Genomic DNA, 25,329 nt, shown 5'->3' on the forward strand with positions numbered 1-25,329 from the left:
AATTGAAATCCCAGGTATTGCATTCCTGATCTCAGCCATTCAAAAAATTGGAATTAAAAATCGGGAATATTTTAAAACCTGGAATATTCCATGGGTGTTTGAAGGAATTTCTAATCCCAGCACCAAGGAGGTGACAGAGGTGACAATTATCTGTTAGGTGAAGTTATTTCATATTTTCAGTAGCACACAGGGTTTAATCACTGACTGTTCCTCTCTTCATCATCCTCAGGAACAGTTTGGAATTTTTTTTTCCTAATATCCTGACACTAAAGTGCAGGGAAGAAATAATCCAGCTGAAATTGGGACAAGCAAGGGAAATATTGCAAAATAAGGAGGGAAATGCAAAGGAGGATGGAACTGCAGTCACAGCTTCTCTGGGCACCCCCAAAACTTTCCAATATCCGACACTGGAATAAATCAAAATACAAATTGTTAGGAATCAACTGCTCTTCCCTGCTGCTCTCTGGTCTATAAATCCATTAACAGGACTCCATAAACCCCAAATAAATTCCACTACACTGAATTCTGAAGGAAAACTAAATAGCATTTGGTATTTAGTATTTAATTAAAGCTTCTTACTCCTTATTTCACCACAGGGATGCTACATTTTGCTGTAATAAATTATTTTTTCCTACTGACAGCTACCTGAATGCATTTGCAATTCACTTAAGAGGATTAATTAAGGCTTGTTTTCATGACAAGGATTTTTTTTTAGAGCAATTAAAATCAGGTTTAAAGTTATAACATGTATTTGATAGCAATTACAAAATTAATCCTAGAAAATTAAATATCCATCCCTAGGAATCCTCTAACACATGGAGGCCCTGCTTCCCTGCAGCCAAACTTCCCCAGGTTAGGCCAAGCTTAACACCAGGTTTGGTTTAGGTTCTAACTTGGACTATATTTAGAATTTGTGGGGTGTCTGGGGTTGCAATACAGGATGTGATAAAAGGTATTTATTCTGTCACCATCACAGGGTGGGGCAGTGATCCTGATCTCTGTGGGAGATATTCTGCTAATGGGCATCCATGGAAACCAGCTGGGGCAGTGTTCTTTATCTCCTGGGATATCTCCTGTTCATGGCCATGGTTTATAAACCAGCTGGGGCAGTGTTCTTTATCTCATGGGATATCTCCTGTTCATGGCCATGGTTTATAAACCAGCTGGGGCAGTGTTCTTTATCTCATGGGATATCTCCTGTTCATGGCCATGGTTTATAAACCAGCTGGGGCAGTGTTCTTTATCTCATGGGATATCTCCTGTTCATGGCCATGGTTTATAAACCAGGCAGGGCAGTGTTCTTTATCTCCATGGGATATCTCCTGTTCATGGCCATGGTTTATAAACCAGCTGGGGCAGTGTTCTTTATCTCATGGGATATCTCCTGTTCATGGCCATGGTTTATAAACCAGCTGGGGCAGTGTTCTTTATCTCATGGGATATCTCCTGTTCATGGCCATGGTTTATAAACCAGCTGGGGCAGTGTTCTTTATCTCATGGGATATCTCCTGTTCATGGCCATGGTTTATAAACCAGCTGGGGCAGTGTTCTTTATCTCCATGGGATATCTCCTGTTCATGGCCATGGTTTATAAACCAGCTGGGGCAGTGTTCTTTATCTCATGGGATATCTCCTGTTCATGGCCATGGTTTATAAACCAGCTGGGGCAGTGTTCTTTATCTCATGGGATATCTCCTGTTCATGGCCATGGTTTATAAACCAGCTGGGGCAGTGTTCTTTATCTCATGGGATATCTCCTGTTCATGGCCATGGTTTATAAACCAGCTGGGGCAGTGTTCTTTATCTCATGGGATATCTCCTGTTCATGGCCATGGTTTATAAACCAGCTGGGGCAGTGTTCTTTATCTTTTCACAACCCATCCTTCCTCCAGCCAGTCATTTTCTGCTCATGGCCATTGAGTCCCACTGTGGGACTGATGAAATTACTGCATCCCATTGGGAGTTGCTCCAGCCAGGGGGAAGAGCCCAACATTTCTTACCAAGATAAAAACAGAGGTTTTGGGACACTAAGGGAGCCCCTTTCTCCACTGGACTCCAGAGGAAAACCGGATTTCTCCACATCCCCACTGGAGCTTGGGAGGGAAACTGCACCTTGTATAAATGGGATTTATTGATTGAGGAGTCCCACTGTGAGGGTTTGGGAGCTCTGGGGCTGCTCCAACAACTCCAACAAAATTTCCTTTATCCCAGGAATGTTAGCTGGGAAAAACCCAGAAAAAAAACCAAAAAACCAACAACATCAGGAGCAAAATTAAGGATGAGAAACAATGAAATACTGGAACTATGAATTAATGAAATAAGGAAATAAGGAAACAGTGAAATAATGAAATCCCAACAATTGGAATCCTGGAGCAGTGAATTTTAATTGACCTTTCTGTGTCTCCAGTTTTCATACAGGTGAAATACAGAGAATATTTCTATTTATTTCCTCTTTTCCCCCCTGATGCTCCTCAGGGCTGAAGTTGTTTCTGCAGGAGAATTTTGAACTGGAAGCTATTCCAGGGATTTCTGCTCCCATCAATTCTCCCCCTTCAGCACAGGTAGCAATTCCCCACTTTCCTTCAGCTCCTGGAAGAGAAATGCAGTAATTATGGAATTTTGGGATTCTCCAAGGGGATTCCACCAGGAAATTCATTGGTGCCTCACTAGAGGTTTATAAAGTATTTAAATTCTGGTTTGGGAGTATTTGGTAAAAAAAAAAAAAAATTATTTCAGTGGGAAATCCCACCCTGAAAGCTCTGGTTGGATCCTGGCTCTTGTTTCACTGACTCCAACAATTCCTCAACTCTCCAGTTCCTCAGTTCCTCAACTCCTCAGTTCCTCAACCCCTCAACTCAATTGCTCAATTGATCAGTTCCTGAATTCCTCAACTCCTCAATTCCCCAGTTCCCCAGTTCCCCAATTCCCCAGTTCCCCAATTCCCCAGTTCACCAATTCCCCAGTTCCTCAATTCCCCAGTCCCCATTCCCAGTCCCCAGTCCCCAGTTCCCCAATCCCCATTCCCAGTCCCAGTTCCCCATTCCCAGTTCCCAGTCCCCATTCCCAGTCCCCCATTCCCAGTTCCCATTCCCATTCTCAGTCCCCAGTCCCCATTCCCAGTCCCCATTCCCAGTTCCCCATTCCCAGTACCCATTTCCCCAGTCCCCATTCCCAGTCCCCATTCCCAGTTCCCAGTCCCCATTCCCCATTCCCAGTCCCCATTCCCCATTCCCAGTCCCCATTCCCCATTCCCATTCCCCATTTCCCCATTCCCAGTCCCAGTCCCCATTCCCAGTTCCCAGTCCCCATTTCCCCATTCCCATTTCCCCATTCCCATTTCCCCATTTCCCCATTCCCAGTCCGTACCTTGACGATGTCCAGCCCCCCCACCAGCTCCCCCTTCACGTACAGCTGTGGGTACGTGGGCCAGTTGGAGAAGGATTTCAGACCCTGGCGCACCTGCCACGGCAAGGGAATTACTGGGAATGTTTATTGGGGGAACTGGGGATTGACTGGGAATGATCTGATCTGTGAATGATCTGGGAATGATCTGAGGATTATTTGGGAATGGTCTGGGATTTATCTGGGAATGATTTGGGAATTATGGGGGGGATTATCTGGGAATTATTTGGGATTTATTTGGGAATGATCTGGGAATGATTTGGGAATGATCTGGGATTTATCTGGGAATGATTTAGGAATTATGGGGGAATTGTCTGGGAATTGTCAGGGAATTATGGGGGGATTATCTGCGAATTATTTGGGGATTATCTGGGAATGATCTGGGGATTATTTGGGAATTATCTGGGAATTGTCTGGGAATTATCAGGGAATGATCTAGGAATTATTTGGGAATGATCTAGGAATTATTTGGGATTTATTTGGGAATTCTGGGAATGATTTGGGAATTATCTGGGAATGATTTGGGAATTATCTGGGAATGAACTAGGAATTATTTGGGAATTTTCTGGGAATAATTTGGGAATGATCTGGAAATGATCTGGGAATTATTTGGGAATGATCTGGGAATTATTTGGGAATTATATGGGAATGATCTGGGAATAGTTTGAGAATGATCTGGGAATTTTCTGGGAATGGTTTGTGAAAGATCTGGGAATTATTTGTGAATTTTCTGGGAATGATTTAGGAATGATTTGGGAATGATCTGGGAATAATTTGGGAATTATCTGGGAAAGATCTGGGAATGATTTGGGAATGATTTGGAAATGATCTGGGAATTGCAGCTCTGGGAAAGGCAGCAGGGGATTGAATCCCCAGGGAAGGGAAGGCTCTGTTACCTCCTCGTCTTCCAGGATGTCAAAGGTTTCATAATCCACACTGGGAAAAGGGAAAAACAATTATATTATTTATATAAATGTATATATTTATATTGATTATTTATTTATATAATTTTATATATTCATTAGTTATCTAAATAAAGGGTTATTTCTATTTATTCCCTCTGGAGGTGGGAAGGAATGCTCAAAAACAACAAAACCCTGCAACATTTGTACAGAAACGCCAGGAAATTGTCAGAAAAATGTAAAAAGTTCTTTGAAAAATTCTAAAGCATCAAGGTTTTTTGAAGACCCATGAAGTTCTCAAAAAACCCTCAAAGTTTTCCAAAAAATCCTCAAAGTTTTCAAAAAAATCCTCAGATTTCTAAAAAAAAAAAAAAAATCCTCAAAGTTCTCAAAAAATCCCTCAAAATTCTAAAAAACTTGAAGTTCTAAAACCTCAGAGTTTTTAAAAACTCTCAAAATTCTAAAAAAAACCTCAATAATCTCAAAAAAAACCCACTAAAATTCTCAGAAAAACTTCAACTGCTCTAAATCCTCTCCAAAAAGCAAAACTTCCCTTTGGGGAATAATCCCCCTCCTATTTCCTGCTTTATTTTCCATAAAAATAAAATAATTTAAACCAATAAAATGCAGTTTTTAACCCCACACCCTGGCACCCACCCAGTGTTGTTCATGATTTCCAGGATTTGTTTGCTGAAGCCACATTTTGCCATCTAAAACAGAAAATAAAATGTTAAATTCTGCTTTTTAAAATCCATTAAATTCCAGCTACACCACAGCAATTCCCAATTTTTATTTTTTTTTCTTTTATCTCCTGATTTTTGTGGATTTGTGGAATAAATTGGCTTTATTTTGGGGCATTTTGATTCACCATGATCATAAACTAAAACAGCTTGTTATATTTATCATCATTATAATTAATTTTATTGTAATTAAACATAATTATAATGAATTAATAATTCATATCCACTGCCAACTCTTCACATAAGCACAAAAAAAACGTTTAGATATTAATAGGTATTATAGATTTCTATTATCTATATTAATATATATTAATAGTAATATCTACTATTTAGATAATATTCCTATAATATTTAATATTTAGATAATATTCACAAAAATAACCTATATTTAGATAATATTAATAAAAATAACTAATATTTAGATAACAGTAATAAGAATATCTAACATTCAGATATATTTATAGTAATAATTAATATTTAAATAATATTTATAGCATATCTAATATTTATATTATACTCATACAAATATCTAATATTTAGATAATATTAACAGAAATAACTAATATTTAGATAACAACAGAAATATCTAATATTCAGATATATTCATAGTAATATCTAATATTTAAATAATATTCATAGAAATATCTAATATTTAGATAACTTTAATAGAAATATTCAATATTTAGATTATATTCAGCCATAAAAAAAAAAATGTTTCTTCTGTTCTGTAGTTTCTGGAAGCACCAAATAAAAAGATAAAAACTTTTCCAGCAGCACTGCCCTGAATTAAGGAAGGAAAATGAAAATTTCAATATTTTCTGGAGGTTACCTGTTTGTTTCCCTTCATAAACAGCATCACAGGAGCTTTGTTGATCAAGGATTTGAGCCTACAAAAAATAAAAAATATCTTGGTTATCACCCCAAGGAAAATGCAGAAATGAGAACTGAAATGGAGGAATCTGCAAGAACTGCACAGGAGAGAATCCCACTGCCAGCTGCTGTGAGCAGGGGGGAAATGTCATTATTTTATAATATAATTATAAAAAACCTCAAAAGTTGCTACAATTATAACACAATTAATTATATTATTTCTTATACTACTTCACATAATTAACACAATTACATTATTTCTTATAGGAAAAAACTCACAAATTGTTATAACATTTTATAATTTCTTATAGTTAACATAACTAACAATTATATTATTAACACAATGCAACTATTATATTATTTCTTAAAGTTATAAGAAAACATTAAAAATTGTTACAATTTTAACATTATTTCTCATAATATTTGACATAATTTAACATATTATTTAACATAACATACTATTAACATAATTAACATAACATAATTATATTATTCAGACAATTCATGTAACTATTATATTTTTTCTTACATTTAACATAACTAACATAATTATATTAGTAACAATTAATGCAACTATTATATTATTTTTTAAAATAAGAAAAAAATTGTCATAATTTTAACGTTATTTCTCATAATATTTAACACAATTTAACATATTATTTAACATAACATATTAACATAACTAACATAACATAATTACATTGTTAACACAATTCATGTAACTATTATTTCTTAAAATTATAAGAAAACATAAAAAATTGTTATAATTTTAACATTATTTCTCATAATTTTTAACATAATTTAATATAACTATATTATTTAACATAACATATTATTAACATAATGAACATAACACAATTACATTATTAACACAATTATATTATGAACATAAATAATGATATTATTTTTTACAATACAAGGAAATCCCCACCTGTCCTCCAGTTTCTGAATCTTTGGGCAGATCGTGTCCAGCTCCCCTGACGCCTCCAGCTCCTGGGGAAAACGGGGAGAAAAAGCCAAAAATGAGGTGGGAAAACAAAACTGAGGTGAGAAAACAAAAATGACGTGGGAAAAGCACAAAAAAAGGTGGAACAAACAAAAAAACTGAGTTGGAAAAAGCCAAAAATTACGTAGAAAAAGAAACAAAAAAAAGAGGTAGAAAAAGTAAAGAAATGAGGGTGAAAAAGCACAAAAAGACATGGAACAAGCAAAAAAATTGAGGTGGAAAAAGCCAAAAATGAGGCGGAAAAATGGGGTTTGGTGAGCAATGAATGGGTTTGGTGAGCAATGAATGGGGTTTGGTGAGCAATGGGTTTGGTGAGCAATGAATGGGTTTGGTGAGCAATGAATGAGTTTGGTGAGCAATGAATGGGGTTTGGTGAGGAATTAATGGGGTTTGGTGAGGACTGGGGTTTGGTGAGCAATGGGGTGTTTTGATGAGCAATGGGGTTTGGTGAGGAATGGGATGTTTTGCTGAGGAATGGGGTTTCCTGAAGAATGGGATGTTTTGCTGAGGAATGGGGTGTTTTGGTGAGGATTAGGGTTTGCTGAGGAGTGGGGTTTGCTGAGGATTGGGGTTTCCTGAGGATTGGGGTTTGCTGAGGAATGGGATGTTTTGCTGAGGATTGGGGTGTTTTGCTGAGGATTGGGGTGTTTTGCTGAGGATTAGGGTTTGCTGAGGATTAGGGTTTGCTGAGGAATGGGATGTTTTGCTGAGGAATGGGATGTTTTGCTGAGGAATGGGATGTTTTGCTGAGGAATGGGGTTTGCTGAGGATTAGGGTTTGCTGAGGTGAGGATTAGGGTTTGCTGAGGATTGGGGTTTGCTGAGGATTGGGGTTTGCTGAGGATTGGGGTGTTTTGCTGAGGATTGGGATTCCTGAGGAACAGCTCTGCACCTTGACGATGTCCAGCCCCCCGATGAGCTCGCCCCCCACGTACAGCTGGGGGTAGGTCGGCCACTGGGAGAAGGTTTTGAGTCCCTGCCGAACTTCCTCATCAGAGAAAATGTCAAAGGTGCTGAAGGCCACGCCGTGCCTGTCCAGGATCTCCACTATCTGCTTGCTGAAGCCTGCAAGTCCAAAGGAAATGGGATTTCTGCAGAGCTCTGCTCACCTGAGCACCCTGCAGGGCCTCTGCTCCACAGCAAGCTCTGAACATAACAAATAAACTTATCCACAAATAAAGCATGCAAACAAATAAACCAGATGGACAAATAGACTATATGAACATATAAACATATAGAACATATAAACAAACAGAACATATCCACGAATAAAGCATGTAAACAAATAAACCAGATGGACAAATAGACTACATGAACATATAAACAAAAAAACCATATGAACAAATAAACCATATGAACAAATAAACCATATGAAGAAAACAAATAAACATATAAACAAATAAAGCATGTAAACAAAGAAACAAGATGGAAAAATAGTCATATAAACAAATAAAACATATAAACTAATAAACTTATAAACAAATAGACCATATGAACAAATAAACATATAAACAAATAAAGCATGTAAACAAATAAACCATATGAACAAATAGATTACATGAACATATAAACAAACAGAACATATAAACAAATAGACCATATAAACATATAAACAAATAAACCATATAAACATAAAACATGCAAATAACATACAAACAAACACACAGACATATAAACAAATAACCCATACAAACACACAGACATATAAACAAATAACCCATACAAACACACAGACATATAAAACCTACATACATATAAAACATATGACATATGAACATATGAACCATATAAGCCACATAAAACATATAAAGCATATAAACAAATAAACCATATAAACATAAAACATATGAGCAAATAAAACAAATAAACAAGAAACCTCTGGTTGTTAATCTTTGCCTTCTCAACAGCTTCAAACAATATAAAAGGGCAAAAAAGGGAGATATTCTGCTAATGGGCATCCATTGAAGCCAGCTGGGGCAGTGTTCTTTATCTCCATGGGATATCTCGTGTTCATGGCCATGGTTTATAAACCAGCTGGGGCAGTGTTCTTTATCTCCATGGGATATCTCCTGTTCATGGCCATGGTTTATAAACCAGCTGGGGCAGTGTTCTTTATCTCATGGGATATCTCCTGTTCATGGCCATGGTTTATAAACCAGCTGGGGCAGTGTTCTTTATCTCATGGGATATCTCCTGTTCATGGCCATGTTTTATAAACCAGGCAGGGCATTGTTCTTTATCTTTTCACAGCCCATCCTTCCTCCAGCCAGTCATTTTCTGCTCATGGCCATTGAGTCCCACTGTGGCACTGATAAAATTACTGCATCCCATTGGGAGTTGCTCCAGCCGGGGGAAGAGCCCAACATTTCTTACCAAGATAAAAACAGAGGTTTTGGGACACTAAGGGAGCCCCTTTCTCCACTGGACTCCAGAGGAAAACCGGATTTCTCCACATCCCCACTGGAGCTCCGGAGGGAAACTGCACCTTGTACAGGAGCACTGCTCCAACTGAGCCACATCTGTCACTGCAGGAGGATGCAGCCACCATGGGATGGGACTGCTGCCAACACCCTGCCTGACGGGTGTCAGGCTGTACTCTGACTGTGTCAGGGTTTGGGGTTTGTTCTTTGTAGTGCTGTATTTCTATTTTAATTTCCCTAGTAAAGAACTGGTATTCCTAATTCCCATATCTTTGCCTGAAAGCCCCTTGATTTCAAAATTCTAATAATTTGGAGGGAGGGGGTTTACATTCTCCATTTCAGAGAGAGGCTCCTGCCTTTCTCAGCAGACACCTGTCCTCCAAACCAGGACAGCAGGGCACTGTGGGGACGCACCCCCCCAAAACAGCAGGAACACAAAAACGCCACCAAAACAGAGAAAGTGCAGGAGCTGCTCACCACAGCGGGGCTCCCTGGGAGAGCCCTTCATGAAGAGCATGCAGGGGGCAGCGTTGATGAGCGTCCTGAGGCGGACATGGAGCTGCTCCTGGGCACTGCTGGCATTGCTGGGCGTGGGGGCAGCGCCGGCCGCGTGTCGCTGCACCTTCTGTGTCAGCTCGGGAGCGTGGGCTCCGTCCAGCCTGTCCACCTTCTGGGAGTCCTGGGGGAGAGAACAGAGCCCTGAGGGCAGCACAGACCAGAGAACACAGCCCTGAGGGCAGCACAGACCAAATAATACAGTCCTGAGGGCAGTACAGACCAAATAACACAGTCCTGGGTGCAGCAGGGAGAGAACACAGCCCTGAGTGCAGCACAGACAAGATATCACAGCCCTCAGTGCAGTACAGGCCAAATAACACAATGGAGCAAATAACACAGCCTTCAATGCAGCAAGGAGCAAAACCACAGCCCTCAATCCAGTATGGACTAAATACCACAACGGGCCAAATAACACAGCCTTCAATCCAGCATGGATCAACAAACACAGCTCTGAATCCAGGATGGACCAAAAAACACAGCCCTGAATCCAGTATGGACTAAAAACACAATGGATCAAAAAACACAGCTCTGAATCCAGGATGGATCAAAAAACACAGCTCTGAATCCAGGATGGACCAAATAACAAAGCCCTGAATCCAGCATGGACCAAAAAACACAGCCCTGAATCCAGCATGGACCAAAAAACACAATGGACCAAAAAACACAGCTCTGAATCCAGCATGAACCAACAAACACAGCCCTGAATCCAGGATGGACCACAAACACAGCTCTGAATCCAGCATGAACCAACAAACACAGCCCTGAATCCAGCATGGACCAAAAAATACAATGGATCAAAAAACACAGCTCTGAATCCAGGATGGACCAACAAACACAGCCCTCAATTCTGCATGGATCAAAAAGCACAATGGATCAAAAAACACAGCTCTGAATCCAGCATGGACCAACAAACACAGCTCTGAATCCAGGATGGACCAACAAACACAGCCCTCAATCCAGCATGGATCAAAAAACACAATGGATCAACAAACACAGCCCTGAATGCAGGATGGACCAACAAACACAGCCCTGAATCCAGGATAGACCAAAACCACAGCAAAGCTAAGCCAGCCAGCTAAGCCCAGCTTTGCAGGGGCTGCACCCCCAGGCTCATCACCTTTCTGGTGCTAATGAAGCCTGAGGGATTTTGGCTTTTCTATTTTTCTGTTTTTCTCCTGCATTAGTGCATAATTTTCAACTCCATGTGAAGTGTGGTTAACTGTCTTCACATTTTGGTCAGACAAAACCATTCCTCTAAGCCTGAAACTCAAGGACACCCTCCAGCCTGAGGGTCTGAAAAGTACAAACAAAAGGGAATTTTGGGGAAGCAAACTGGGGGAATGTGACTTCATTACCTGCAGCTGTAATTGGAGCATTAACACATAAATGCACCAACCTGATAATTGTCTGAAAAACTCCTGATCTTTGTCCATCCTGTAGCCTCTGAGGTTTCTGACTGCCCAAGCTGTACCTACTGAAAGCCTTTAATAAATCCCCCTTTATTCCCTTAACCTTGTCCAGCCTCTGCTCTAGGGAGCCCCTCCAAGGCACCAGGAACAGCAGCAAGTTTGCTCTAGAATGACTTATTAAACAAAATATTCTCCATTTTATCACCACAGGCCAACAGCACCCAAACACAATTGTTATTCCTATTATTACCATATTTACTTGGGTTTTTTCCCAGCTACAACACAAAGAAACCTTGCTGTAAGTTTTTTGACCCAAGTACAACAACTAAAATAAAAATCACAAAGCACTTAAGGAAGTCCTAGAATATTCCATATAAAGTGAAGAAACCATTTCTATCTCCATTTTTAGGTTCCACTGCACAGATTTCAATCAGTTCCAGAGGTGTTTCCTCACTGAGACAGCTCCTAAGGTTATGTACAATAACACAAAAGTATTAAGAGTCCACATGGATTCCATTTTCTCTAAAATCCATTTTCTCTTAAATTCATTTCCTTAAATCCATTTCCTCTTACCTTAAAGAACAAGAACGTTGGAACAGAACTAATTCCATATTTTTCAGACACTTCAGGCACAGCCTCAGCTTCCAGCTAAAAACCAAACCAAAAGAAAAAAACACCCCGGATTATTTCCATAATCTTCTTTAAAGTTTCACCGTGTCAATCCTGGAATGCTCTGCCTGGCACTTTATACATTTAAACAGGATCTGCTGCTGAAGTTTGTGAGACATTTGCATTTAAATGAGACTCCCTGGGCTGGCTGGCACCCAGTGAACCCCCACGGTGTCACAACAGGTTCAGAGGTTTTTATTTTGTGGCACATTTCAGAAGACGCCCCGAGGCTGCGAATAAAATCTTTGGTGCACTCCTGACCTGGTGAATGTTCAATCCTGTGCAGCTCCTGCTATATTGGAATCCATAAATCACTGCCCCCAGTTCTGTCACCATCACAGAGGTGCTTTTGTGCCCCTTTGGGGGGCTCTACATCACCCCTGACATCTGCAAATTATGGAGGAGAAAAGGAGGTGCTCCTTCACCCCATGGTGCTGAACTTGATTTTTAACTCCTGCAAGCCTGGGGTTCCTGCTCCCCCTTTCAGCATGCAGGGATTTGCTGTGAGAACTCCTCTTGACTGGCTCAGATTCTGAGCTGCTCCAGCTACACAGGCTCTTAATGAACCCACTAATTAGTGAGGCAAAGCAGGAGCATCAACACTGAGCCCCAGCCTCCCCCTGCAAATCCCCACTAACAGAATCAACTGAGGAACTACAGCTAGAAAATGAAAGCTTCCATTCAACTGAAATCAGACTGCAAGCTGAAATGGAATTGAAAGAGAAGAGGTAATTCCAATTATTGATTCTTTTTTCCAGGGGCAAATGATGACTTGCACCTCTAACACTCATTTTCTTTCCCAGCAAAATTTCCTAATGGCATATTTATGTTCCTCAGAACAGATTTCATTTTGTATTTCAGGAACTTGCTCTTACTGGCACAGCTTCCCAAAATGCTGTTTGGGAGTGGTTTGGGATGTGAACACACTCATTTCAACCAAACATCTCAGGAGGCAACACGTGCCTGCCAATTCCCAGGCAGGCTGGATATTCTGGAACACAAAAATCCCACCAACAACTGCCAAAATCAAATCTATTCCTCTCAAGGAGCTCCTCCCTCTAAAACATATCAGTAAAATTCACCCAAGAATTTTTATCAGCTTATTTTCTCTAAGCAAGAACACCAGGGATATTAAAATTACTGGGAGGAGGGAAGCAGGGGGAAGGATGTGCCACTGTCTTGGTTTTACATTCCTGGATGACTTTGGAACCTTGTAATTAAAAAATAAATTACAGCTGAATAATAAAGGCCATAAGTAAATAATACAGGAATAATAAAAAGGCAACTGAGAGATTCCAGACTTTGTTGGGCTGAGTAAAAGCTGCTAAACTCTAGATAAATTTAAGCACCTGGAATTTGCAATATGTTGAAAATTGGTCTTTTGAAGCTGTAAGTAATAAAATAATTCTGTCCTGTTTTACAAATACCATCTGAGAGGAATCATTAAAAAGCCCCACACACATCCTAAAGGCTGGGAATGAAAACACTCACACAGCTGGCTGCTCCCCTGCTCCCTGCCCTCACCATCCCACAAGTGTCTCATTAACCAGAGAAACTTGCTTTAAAACCAACAGCACGTGGATGAAGTGAATTCCTTTTTCCTGCCCTGGATCTCAGTGGGATGTGCAGAGGGTGTCACAAAGCAGAGTGACAGCACTGCAGGGGCTGGATTCCCCCTCCTGAAGGGTCATTTTGGTGCCACAGGAACCCTCTGGAATGCTGAGATCCCTTAACCAGAAACATCTCCAGGGATGAACACCCTGGCACAGGGGAAAGTGTCCCTGCCATGACAGAGTGGCACTGGAGGGGCTTTGGGATCTGCTCCCATCCAGAGCATTCCAGGAGCCCTCCCTGACAGCAGCAGCACCTCTGGGATAACCCTGGATGGGAAAGGACCCTAAATCCATCCTAAATCCATCCCTGACAGCAGCAGCACCTCTGGGACAGCCCAGGATGGGAAAGGACCCTAAATCCATCCCTGACAGCAGCAGCACCTCTGGGACAGCCCTGGATGGGAAAGGACCCTAAATCCATCCTAAATCCATCCCTGACAGCAGCAGCACCTCTGGGATAGCCCTGGATGGGAAAGGACCCTAAATCCATCCTAAATCCATCCCTGAGGGCAGCAGCACCTCTGGGATAGCCCTGGATGGATTCAGGGTCCCTTCCCACCCAGAGCATTCCAGGATTCCCTGTCTGAGCCCATCCCTGACAGCAGCAGCACCTCTGGGATAGCCCTGGATGGGATAGCCCTGGATGGATTTAGGGTCCCTTCCCACCCAGAGCATTCCAGGATTCTCTGTCTGAGCCCATCCCTGACAGCAGCACCTCTGGGATCACAGATGTGAGAAGGCAGCTGAAATGTGAGCCCACACAGGCACTCCAGGAGGAGCCTCCCCCTGTTTTGGAGCCTCCCCTCCCCCAGGGCTGGCCCCTGTCCCCCAGCTCACCTGCACGAAGGTGACCTGGCTGTGCTCCCGGGCCAGCGCTGCCATCACCTCGTTCATCTGCGCGCACTGCGGAGCCCACGGCGCCCAGAAGTGCACCACAACCAGGGACCTGGGGACACAGAGCACCCATGGGGACAGAGCAGCAACTCTGGGGACAGAGAGCAGCCATGGGGACAGAGAGCAGTCATGGGGACAGAGCAGCACCTCTGGGGACACAGAGCACCCATGGGGTCACAGAGCCATCCTGGGGACAGAGAGCAGCACCTCTGGGGACACAGAGCCATCCTGGGGACAGAGAGCACCCATGGGGACACAGAGCCATCCTGGGGACAGAGAGCACCCATGGGGACACAGAGCCATCCTGGGGACAGAGAGCAGCAACTCTGGGGACAGAGAGCAGCACCCATGGGGACACAGAGCCATCCTGGGGACAGAGAGCAGCCATGGGGACACAGAGCCATCCTGGGGACAGAGAGCAGCCATGGGGACAGAGAGCAGCAACTCTGGGGACAGAGAGCACCCATGGGGACACAGAGCAGCCATGGGGACAGAGAATAGCAACTCTGGGGACAGAGAGCACCTTGGAGACAGAGAGCAGCCTGGGGACAGAGCAGTTACTCTGGGGACAGAGAGCAGCCATGGGGACAGAGAGCATCTTGGGGACAGAGAGCCCTCCTGGGGACAGAGCAGTACCCCTGGGGACAGAGAGCAGCAACTCTGGGGACAGAGAGCCCTCCTGGGGACAGAGAGCAGCCATGGGGACAGAGAGCAGCATCCCTAGGGACTGAAGGGGTCCCTGAAGTGGCTCCAGGTCCCAGACCAGGCTGGGGCTGTAGGGAAAGCAGAGCCATTAATGAACAGAGCACAGAACAGATTAATGAGAGCCCTGGGCAAGAGGTGAGCAATTCACAGTCACTTGTGTGGCACCAACACCTGAACGCTGCTGTCCCCACTTAAGTGTCACTGCTGTCCCCACTGAAGTGTCCCGGTGGTGTTGCTGACCCTCCTGTGGCTGCAGGACAGTCCCAGCTCACAGGACAGCTCTGCTTTCTGGGCTTTTCCAGCCAATTCGCCCCATCTAGCCCCAAATTCCCCGCGGCAGGAGCTGCTGCAGGGGGGCACCTGTGACTGCTGAGCCGGGGGAACGCGGGGCTGGCACAGCCCGAGCCAGAACCGAGGCAGAGTCGGGCCAGAGCCGGGCCAGAGCCGGGCCAGAACCGAGCCAGCGCCGGGCCAGAACCGAGCCAGAGCCGGGCCTTAGCGCAGTTTGGGGCTCGCTTTGTCTCCGTTTTGGGGTTTTTTATCTTCCCCGCGCGGGTTTCACCGAGCGCTGCGGCAGCACCGGCCCCTCCGAGCTGTGCCTGCGGGGACCCGGCAGGGACACCGGGATGGCACCGAGACACGATGGGACACCGGGATGGCACCGAGACATGATGGGACACCGGGATGGCACCGAGACACGATGGGACCCGGGGATGGCACAGCGGGATGGGAGCCCGGATGGCACTCAGGGGACACCGGGATGGCACAGCAGGGACGGGAGCCCCGGTATAAGGCCAGAGGAACGGGACCTGTCCCCCCGTGTGCCCTCACCTGTCCGGCCGCTGCAGCAGCTGCTGGAACTGCTCGGCGGAGCCCGCGGCCGCCACCGCGCCCGCCATGGCCCGGCCGAGGGAGGGACGCGTGGTGTCACCGGGGGTCACGTGGTGTCACCGCGGGTCACGTGGTGTCACCCGTGTCACGTGTGTCCGTCCGGCTCGCGCGCTTCCTCCCGCGTCACGTGATTTCGCCCGCAGTGTGTCATAATGTGTCATGTGACTTCCCTGTGTCACGTGTGCAGCCGGTGTCACGTGTTCTGCTGCGTCCCGTGTCGTGTGTCCTTCCGCGTCACGTGATCCACCAGTGTCACCTATCCCCCGTGTCCCCTGTGCCAGCCTGTCCTGTTCCCACGGCAGGGATCCATCCCAACCCAAAATCCCAACCCAAAATCCCATCCCAAAATCCCAAAATCCCATCCCTGTATCCCATCCCATCCCAAAATCCCATCCCAAAATCCCGTCCCAAAATCCCATCCCATTATCCCATCCCATTCCTGTATCCCATCCCTGTATCCCATCCCTGTATCCTTGTACCCCATCCCATCCTCTGGGATGCTCCAGGTCACACCCAGCCTGGCCGAAATGTGCCATCTGTGAAATTTCTCAAAAAAGGCTGTTCTGGGCTTAATTCTGTTTCTTTTCTCTGTCCTTTTAACCTGACAGAAACTCAGTGGAATAATCAGAACAATCAGAAATACCCAATTTCATTTTTAATTCTTATAGAATTCATGGTTTTCCCCCATTGTTTCTTTTATCATCCAATACCCAATTTTATTTTTAATTCTTAGGGAATTAATGGTTTTCCCCATTGTTTCTTTCATCATCCATTACCCAATTTCATTTTTAATTCTTACAGAATTCATGTTTTTTCCCCATTGTTTCTTTCAAGTCCCAATACCCAATTTCATTTCTCAGCAATCCCACAGTTTGTTTGTAAACACAAAGATCTTATTCCATTCACCAATCAGTGGAATCCATCCCATTGTTTCTTTTATCTCTGATCCACCAGCAGCCCCAGAGTTTGTAAGGACAAATCCAACATTCCTCTCACTGACGAGTTCCCAAAGCAGAGGTGAATTTTGAAGGAATTCAGCAGAGGGAATCCCAGGGGTCTGGGGGCAGATATTATGGGATGGAAGCCACGGCTCTGTGCCATGCTCCTGCTCCAGGAATGAGGCGTGGGACAGATGGAACCCCTGGAAATAAATCTGGAAATAAATCTGGAAATAAATCTAGAAATAAATCTGTCCCCTCCAACTGCAGCTCTGCCCCATAAATCAACCCCAGCCCTGAGAGAGGTTCCTGAGACCTTTTCCAGGCTCCTTGGGAGGGCAGAGCCGAGGATTCTGCTCCAAATGGATTGGCCCAGGGAGACAGGGCAGAGCTGAGCGTGCCTCCCGTGCAGCTGCATCGCTGGGATCCCAGATGGAGCCTTGGCAGGGCAGGCTTCAAGGACTCAGCACAGGAAAAAACAAACCTGGAGAGTGCCAGGGGATCCCTGCAGCCCCACGGGATGGATGTGGGGTTTGTCACCCAAAGTGGGGTGAAGAGAAAAAAAAAAATCCCAAATCCCACAGCAGTTTTCCAGCAGTTTTCCAGCAGTTTTCCAGTGGGTTTCCCAACCTTCACCTGTGCAAACTGCCGGGTTTTAATGCACACAGGATCTGAAACATTCCAGCTGGGAATTCCCTGAAATATTCATATTTTAACTTAATTCCCCTCCTGGCCAGTCCCTGATCCCACAATTTCTTGCATGGCAGAAAAGTTCCAGGTGTTTAATGCTGCTCATATCACAAAGACATAACAGGAAAGAAACTGGAATTCCAGTTGGAAATAGCTGGAACTTGCCAAGTATTCAGGATTTATCCACACTCTGTTTTGATCCAGAAATAGGATTTATTGCAATGTAAAATTAAAAATAATAACACCAGAATACACCTAGCAACCTTTTTTTATGTGGCTTTTTTTTAAATTCCAGTATTAATATTCTGATATTAAAATAGAATTGCTATTAAATGAAGAAATTAAATAAAAAACAAAACGAAGAAATGAAATAAAATTTTAAAACATTTACTGGAGAAAGGCTCTGGCATCACCAGTTTTCCTGGTTAAATGTCACAGAGATGAACACACAGAATAGAACAAAATAACGGGGAATTTTACTGGGAAAAAAAAATGGAAATACTGGGAAAATGGTAAAATGAAGGACTCAGTTGAAGCTCTAAAGATCTCATTCAGCTTTGATCCAAAAAAAGAGAGAACAAACAGGTTTGGAATTGTAATTAATGAAACAGGTTTGGAATTGTAATTAATAAAACAGGTTTGGAATTGTAATTAATGTTGGAAATCCCAAGGCTGTCCCAGCACTCAGCAAGGAGGGAACAGGGGGAGCTGTGAGGAGCTTGTGGCTCCTAAATCCCTTTATTTGGGGTGAACAGAACCCAGGCAAACAGGTTTTATTCTGCAGGGCAGGGTGTGGGATCCCACCCTTGGAGAAGGAGTTTCCCCTGCTGCAGCCAGGGCTTGCACTTGAGATCTCAAACGTTCCTTCCCAAATAATTCTGCTTTTAAATCACCTGGATCCCTGTGAAATGAGGGAGTTGACAGCAAAGGAGGGAGAAAAAGGGGAAAAAACTGAGAGGGGAATGAGACTTGTGAGTCCTCACTTTCTCAGGATAAAACAGCAAACCTAAAAATGATTTTGAGGTGGTACAAGGGAATTTCTCAGCAAATCCAGGGCAAAACCTGTCAGATGAAAATGAGGAAAGTGCAGCTGATGGCAGGGAGGGGAAAAGCTCCCTCTGCCAGCGCCAGCAGCTCCGTGCTCCCATCCTGGAGGGGTGTCTGGCTCAGAAACAAGAGAGGACAAGGTGGAAATTTGGGGTGTGTGCACAGCAGGACGGGGTGCCCTGAGGATGTGGCACAGAATTCCAGGGGTTGTGGGGCATCCCTCTGTTCTGGGAACAGGCACTGGGAAACATCCCCAGAACTCTGCTGCCAGGACACAGCGGTGGAACTGGGAACAGTGAAATAAATCTGATTTCTTGGGACTGGGTTTAGGTTTGGTTCCAGCTCTGCAGGACTTGGGATGTTCTGCTAACTGGATTTTGGTTATTCTGCTATCGGGCATGGCAAGAATGAAATGAAAAAATGGGAAAACAGGAGAATGTGTGGATTATCCTTTGTGAGACACCCTCGGGCCCAGGGAATGTGAGAGGGCAGCTCCTGGAAGTGCAGCTGGACCCCGATGAGGAGTGAGCTCCAGCAGGAGTGAATTCCAGGGAATGTGGCTGTTCTCTCTGCTGGAAAGGCAGCAGGGGCTGGCTGCACAGGGATGGAGCTTGTCCCCGGGAGAAGGGCTGGGACAGCCGGGATTGCTCAGCCTGGGAGCAGGGCTGGGACAGCCGGGATTGCTCAGCCTGGGAGCGCTCCGGGGTGAGCCAGAGTGACACAGGGGATGGAGGGACAGGACACAGGGAATGGCTCTGAGCTGACCACGGATGGGTTTGGATGGGATTGGGGCAGGAATTGTTCCCTGGCTGGGATGGAATTCCCAGATTTGCTGTGGCTGCCCCTGGATCCCTGGCAGTGCCCAAGGCCACGCTGGACACTGGGGACAGTGCGAGGTGTCCCTGCCATGGCTGGGGGGCTCTGGGGGGGTTTGGGGTCCCGTCCCATTGCGGCTGTCCCGGGATCCGGACGGGAGCGGTGACCCGGCGGGTCGGTGCCGGTGCCGGTGCCCGGGGGAGGTTCCGGGCCGGCTCCAGGAGCGCATCGCGGCGCCGCGATCCAGGGACGGCTCCGGGGCGGATCCCGGGACGGTTCCGGGGGCAGATCCCGGATCCAGGGCTGGTTCCGGGGCTATTCCGGGACAATTCCGGGACAGTTCCCGGATCCCGGGGAGGTTCCCGGGGTGGTTCCGGGGGCGGTTCCGGGGGCAGATCCCGGTTCCAGGGGCGGTTCCGGGGGCAGATCCCGGTTCCAGGGGCGGTTCCGGGGGCAGATCCCGGTTCCCGGGGCGGTTCCCGGGGCGGTTCCCGGTTCCCGGGGCGGTTCCAGGGGCGGTTCCGGGGCGGTTCCCGGTTCCCGGGGCGGTTCCCGGGGCGGATCCCGGTGCCAGGGGCGGTTCTGGGGGCAGATCCCGGTTCCCGGGGCGGTTCCGCTTCCGCCATGGCCGCGGGGCCCGTGCGGGGCCGGCGCGGGGCGCTCGGGCCGGGGGGAGCCGGAGAACCGGAATGTGTGAGTGGGGAATGGGAACGGGAACGGGAATGGGAATGGGAATGGGAACGGGAACGGGAATGGGAATGGGAATGGAAATTAAAATGGGATTGGGGAATGGGAACGGGAATGGGAATGGAAATGGGGATGGGAATGGGAATGGAGAATGGGGAACGGGAATGGGAATGGGAATGGGAATGGGGATGGGAATGGGAATGGAGAATGGGGAACGGGAATGGGAATGGGAATGGGAGTGGGGATGGGGAATGGGAATGGGGCTGGGAACAGGAATGGGAATGGGGAATGAGAATGGGAACGGCAGTCAGGAATGGGAATGGGAACAGGAACGGGGAATGGCAATGGGAACGAGGATGGGGATGGGGAATGGAAACGGAAACGGGAATGGGGATGGGATCAGGAACGGGGAATGGGAACGGGAATGGGACCAGGACCGGGAATCAGGTGCCTTTCCCAGGGGCATTCCATGAAGCACAGGGAGCTGTGGTACAGAATTCCTGCTCCCAGCACCAGAGGCAGTGGGAAATCCAAAATCCTGGGGCTGGTGTTCTTCCCAATGGATCCATGGGAGGCACAGGAGGAAAATCTGAGAATTTGGCTCCCGTGCCTTGCACTGACACCTGAATGTTGTTTCTGGATTTCCAGAAGCGAGTGTGCCAGCTGCTGGACACCCTTCCACGGGAGGCTGCAGCCCAGCTCATGGACTGTGCCATGGATTTGGATTCCAGGCAGAAATTCCTGCCTGACCCTGCTCCCTGGGCTGCAAGGACAAAGCACAATTCCGTGGTGAGTTCCCACTGTCCGTGTGTTTGTTACTAAATCACTTTTCAAATATATTTTATAATAACACTGTAAATTATTTCCTATTTATTTTTTAATTTTTTGATGGATTTGTGTCTGGTTTTGTTGCTCAGATTTTGGAAAATCACGGGAGCAAAGGCTCTGCCCAGCCCTGCCCGAGATGTGTTGCTGGAGAATCTGTAAGTGTGGGAATCTGCTGTTTGGGACAGAAAGGATTGGGACTCATTCCCCAGTATTAGATCCATAAAACATGAATTTTGTAACCACCACAGCTGCCTTGCTCAGGAATAAAGCATGGAAATTAAAAATAAAGGAGATGGATTTAGCATTTCAGCAGAGCACAAGTTAATATTCCCAGCTGGAAAATCTGGAGATGCTCAACACGTTTTTCAAACTCTCTCTAAAAAGCAGAGTTTGGGAAGTAACTGAAGGAGACAATAACTTAACACTTCCTCTACCCCAATTTTAGTTGTCCTTGATTTACTGGATGACAACAAAATATTCAAGAATTTCATCCTATCTCCTATTTTTTTCTGTAATTAGATATTTCCTTTCTAAGGAAATGCCTTGAAGTTATTGCCAAAACGAGGAGAGGTGTGGGGAAATGCTGGGTGTCCATAACAAAATCTGATTTATGGAATTAAAGGCAAAGTTTCCACCAGGAGCTGTGACTGAGCAGACATTGATTGTGTTAATTTATTTCCTGGAGAGAAAAAAAAAAAAAAAAAGAATATTTGTGGTGGTACTTAATGATTTAAAATGAAATTTGAAAATGAAGACTGCCAAACTGTTTTGTTCTCCTTCCAGGGCCACTTCAGTCACATCCTGGACTTATAGAACTGGAGAGGGAGCAGAGGAGCAGCTCTGATGATTTCTGATTTCCTGCTGGGATCCCCAGGCTGCTCCTGGATCCTGGATCCTTCCTCAGCACTCCCACCCTGCCCTGCTGCCACTCACCAAAAGCTGCAATTCTGCACCTGCTCAGCATGTGCTGCTCCTCAGGTAGCTCAGGATTTGTGTAAAATGGACAAAAAAAGGCTGATTTCATGTATTGATAACTCAGAATTTGTCTAAAAAGGACAAGAAAGGCTGATTACATTTTTAGGTAACTTAGAATTTGTCTAAAAAGGACAAGAAAAGGCTAATTTCATGTTTAGGCAGCTCATAATTTATCCAAAAGGACAAGAAAAGGCTGGTTTCATGTTTAGGTAGCTCAGGATTTGTCAAAAAAAACACAATAAAAGGCTGATTTCATGTTTATATAACTCAGAATTTATCTAAAAGGACAAGAAAAGGCTGATTTCATGTTTAGGTAACTCAGAATTTGTCTAAAAAGGCCAAGAAAAGGCTGATTTCATGTTTATGTAACTCAGAATTTATTTAAAAGGGACAGGGAAAGTCTGGTTTAATGTTTTAGACTGGTGAAGTTGAGCTGGCCTTGGGCCCAGCCTTCACCTTGCTCTGGGCCAGGGGTTTTGTTCATTCCAGAAGTTTCCCACCAGTCCTGACTCCCTGGGAAAATTCTCCTTTGGAAAATTCTCCTTGTGCAGGGCACAGGCAGGGATGGGGGGGACACCAATTTTAATTTTTGAGTGGTTTTGCAGCTGTGAAGTGCAGGAAAAATCCCATTGAAGCTTACATTTAAATTAAAAAAAAAAAACCTGTTTGAAAAGGCTTGAGCTCATCATGCAGCACACATCTAATGGCAGGGTAATTAACCTCTGCAGGGTTAATTTTGGGGTCTATCAGGCTGCAGAGTCCTCAGGCAAAGGTTTTTTGCAGTCCTTGAACCTTCCCATGTTGTGTGTGGAGTTGGAGTTAGCACCGAGTTGAGTGTTGTTAAGGAGAGATTCTCATTAAATAAATTAATATCATATAAACACTGAGTTTAATTAGGTAATGCATGAGGAAATAAGTCTAAAAGCAGACTTGCACTTAATTGGCATTCAGATTTTGGTTAAAAAAAAAAATAAAGCTCCTTCAAGCCAATAAAAATATTAGTTAAATTAAGAATAAATACTTTCAACTTAGTATTAACATACTTGATACTAAGATCTGGGGGTCAGAGTTCATTTTTACATCCCCAATCCTGGTCCTTTAAAAATCCTGGTCCTTTAAAAATCCTGGTATTTTAAAAATCCTGGTATTTAAAGCATATTAAAAAAAAAAAAAAAGATGGATAAGCAGCAGTTTCTATGCTGGAAAAGCTGAAATATCTGATTAAATATAAAGGGCTTGCAGGGTTTAATTCCTGCAAAAGCACTCAGAGCCTCAGGTGTGACAAGTAACAATTGGGACTGGCCAGAATTTGGTCAAATATACTCAAAAGTGGGGGGCACCAAACCTGGGCTTTTCTGAGATGGGAGAGTTTCCTGAACACATCAGCACAAGTATGGATCGAGTGTGAAGCACAGGGAATGTGTGGATTATCAACCCAAAGAAGTGTTTTTTTCCTTAAATAATTCAATTTTACCATGTTAAATAATTCAATTTTATCATGTTCAGGAGTTCACAGATACTTGTGTCAGTATTTCCAAGCACCAGCTGCTTCCTTTCTGGTTTTCCTTCTGTCCTGCTGGAATTGTTTTAAATTTTCCTGCTTTTCCAGCAGCCTTTGCAGGTTTTTTTAATTTTTTAAAATTTTTTTTTTGTCCTGCTAAATCCCAGGGCTGGAGGATGTTGATGGGGTTTCTGGGATCCCTTTGGTTCCTGAATCCTGAGCAAAGCAGCAAAACTTGATCCCAGATTTTGGGACATCCCCACCCTGTCCCAGTGCCTGGGCAGGTTTTGGGAATTTGGGACTTTGGGAATTCCTACAAATGTTTGAGGGGAGTGATCCCAAACAGGGATCTCCAGGAGCACAGGGGAAAGCAGAGCAATATATTTTGATATTTCAATCAATTTAAAAAAACAAAAAAATAAAAATCTGTGCCAGGCTCTGCCCACCCTGCAGAAATAAAGGAAATATTTAGGAAATAAATTCACATTTCAGTTCATTCTGGGGGAATTACCCCAGCTGCAACCCCTGGAGCTGCTGCCCTGACTCCTCCTCAGCCCTTCTGGATTTATTCTGAATAAACCACATGGAGCTGCTCACAGACACCTCCTCCTCCCTGGTTTTTTCCCCAAATGGGGAGGCAGATGCTGCTGGAGAAATTTCAAAGTGAACTTTTCCTCTTGGATGTGATTCCTTGCTCTGTGTTTTCCAACAGGGCAAAAAATGCTTTTTTTAATCAGTCAGGCTGGAAAAAAATTGGGGTTTAATTGTCTGCTCCACTGAAGGCTTTTAATAGTGATATTTTTTTAAATAGATGTGTTTATAATTTATTTTGGGATTTTGCAGGATCATAAAGAGGGCACAGGCTGGGGCAGTGAATATTCCTTTAAAGCAGATTTGTGTCAAATCTGCAGTGGAACCACAGAGTTATTTTTGTATGCCTTGTAGAACTCTGAAATTTTGTTTCCTTGATGAAAAAAATCTATCAGTTTTCTATTTCCTACTGCTGTGGTTTGTACACAGAATAAGCAGAGTGATGCTTTATTTACCTGCACACAGAGAGAAAGGCCCCTGGCCTGGTTTTAATTCAGGTTTAGAGGATCTAATTCTTATTTTTAACTTTGTATTTTGTAAATTGTTCCTTACAAAAGCAGAAGCATTAAACACCACTTTGGCTGCAGCGTGGCATTGTCTGGCTGTGTTATTCCATGAGTGATTTCTGAGGGCACTGAGGAGTAAAGGTGAATAAAAGCTCAGGTGAGGAGAAGAAATTTATTATTTATGTCATGCAAGATCTTTGTGGTAGGTTTAGTTGCTCACTTTATTCATTTGGTGGTAATTACAAGTCCACTTGGCATCTTGACTGCCAAAAAAGATGGAAAATCAAAATATTGGGATAAGTGGGGTTAAAGACAACCTGGGTCTGACAAGCCAAGACTTTTTTTTGTTAGAATGAATATAGTTAATATGTTTAAATTTGGTTTTGTTTCTTTTAAACATTATTATTTAAAATATTATTTATATAATATTATTTAAAATAATATTATTTAAATTAATATTATTTAAATTAGTATTATTTAAACCAACTCCCACACCAAAGTTCCACGCAGGATCCCTGGGCTGGGCTTTGAGCCAAGGGACTTTTCTGGGGGTTCAGCTGAAGCTTGGGCTGGTTCCTGCTGTCCCACATGTCCCAGAGGTGACAGTGGCAGCTCCCCCACCCTGGGGACAGCAGGGCTCAGCCACCCCTCCCTTCCCCAGCTGTCCCCAGC

At 44.4% G+C, this 25,329-nt stretch overlaps 2 protein-coding genes across 2 annotated transcripts; one reads left to right on the forward strand and one right to left on the reverse strand.

Moving 5' to 3' along the window:
• Positions 1-2,365: 2,365 nt before the first annotated feature.
• On the reverse strand, positions 2,366-16,162 carry GLRX3 (glutaredoxin 3). The gene is made up of 11 exons (XM_033066178.2): positions 16,019-16,162; positions 14,426-14,534; positions 11,880-11,954; positions 9,817-10,018; positions 7,812-7,984; positions 6,846-6,907; positions 5,874-5,931; positions 4,962-5,014; positions 4,299-4,338; positions 3,367-3,459; positions 2,366-2,589 (listed from the first exon to the last, which is right to left on the reverse strand). The coding sequence occupies exons 1-11, from the start codon at positions 16,084-16,086 to the stop codon at positions 2,539-2,541; spliced, it is 984 nt and encodes a 327-aa protein (XP_032922069.1). The 5' UTR covers positions 16,087-16,162; the 3' UTR covers positions 2,366-2,538.
• A 4,026-nt stretch (positions 16,163-20,188) lies between these two features.
• Positions 20,189-24,737, forward strand: C8H10orf143 (chromosome 8 C10orf143 homolog). The gene is made up of 4 exons (XM_033066808.2): positions 20,189-20,262; positions 20,905-21,045; positions 21,174-21,239; positions 21,868-24,737. The coding sequence occupies exons 1-4, from the start codon at positions 20,194-20,196 to the stop codon at positions 21,895-21,897; spliced, it is 306 nt and encodes a 101-aa protein (XP_032922699.1). The 5' UTR covers positions 20,189-20,193; the 3' UTR covers positions 21,898-24,737.
• The last annotated feature ends 592 nt before the right edge of the window (positions 24,738-25,329 follow it).

The sequence above is a fragment of the Catharus ustulatus genome, chromosome 8 (assembly GCF_009819885.2).
Source record: "Catharus ustulatus isolate bCatUst1 chromosome 8, bCatUst1.pri.v2, whole genome shotgun sequence".
Lineage (NCBI taxonomy): Eukaryota > Metazoa > Chordata > Aves > Passeriformes > Turdidae > Catharus > Catharus ustulatus.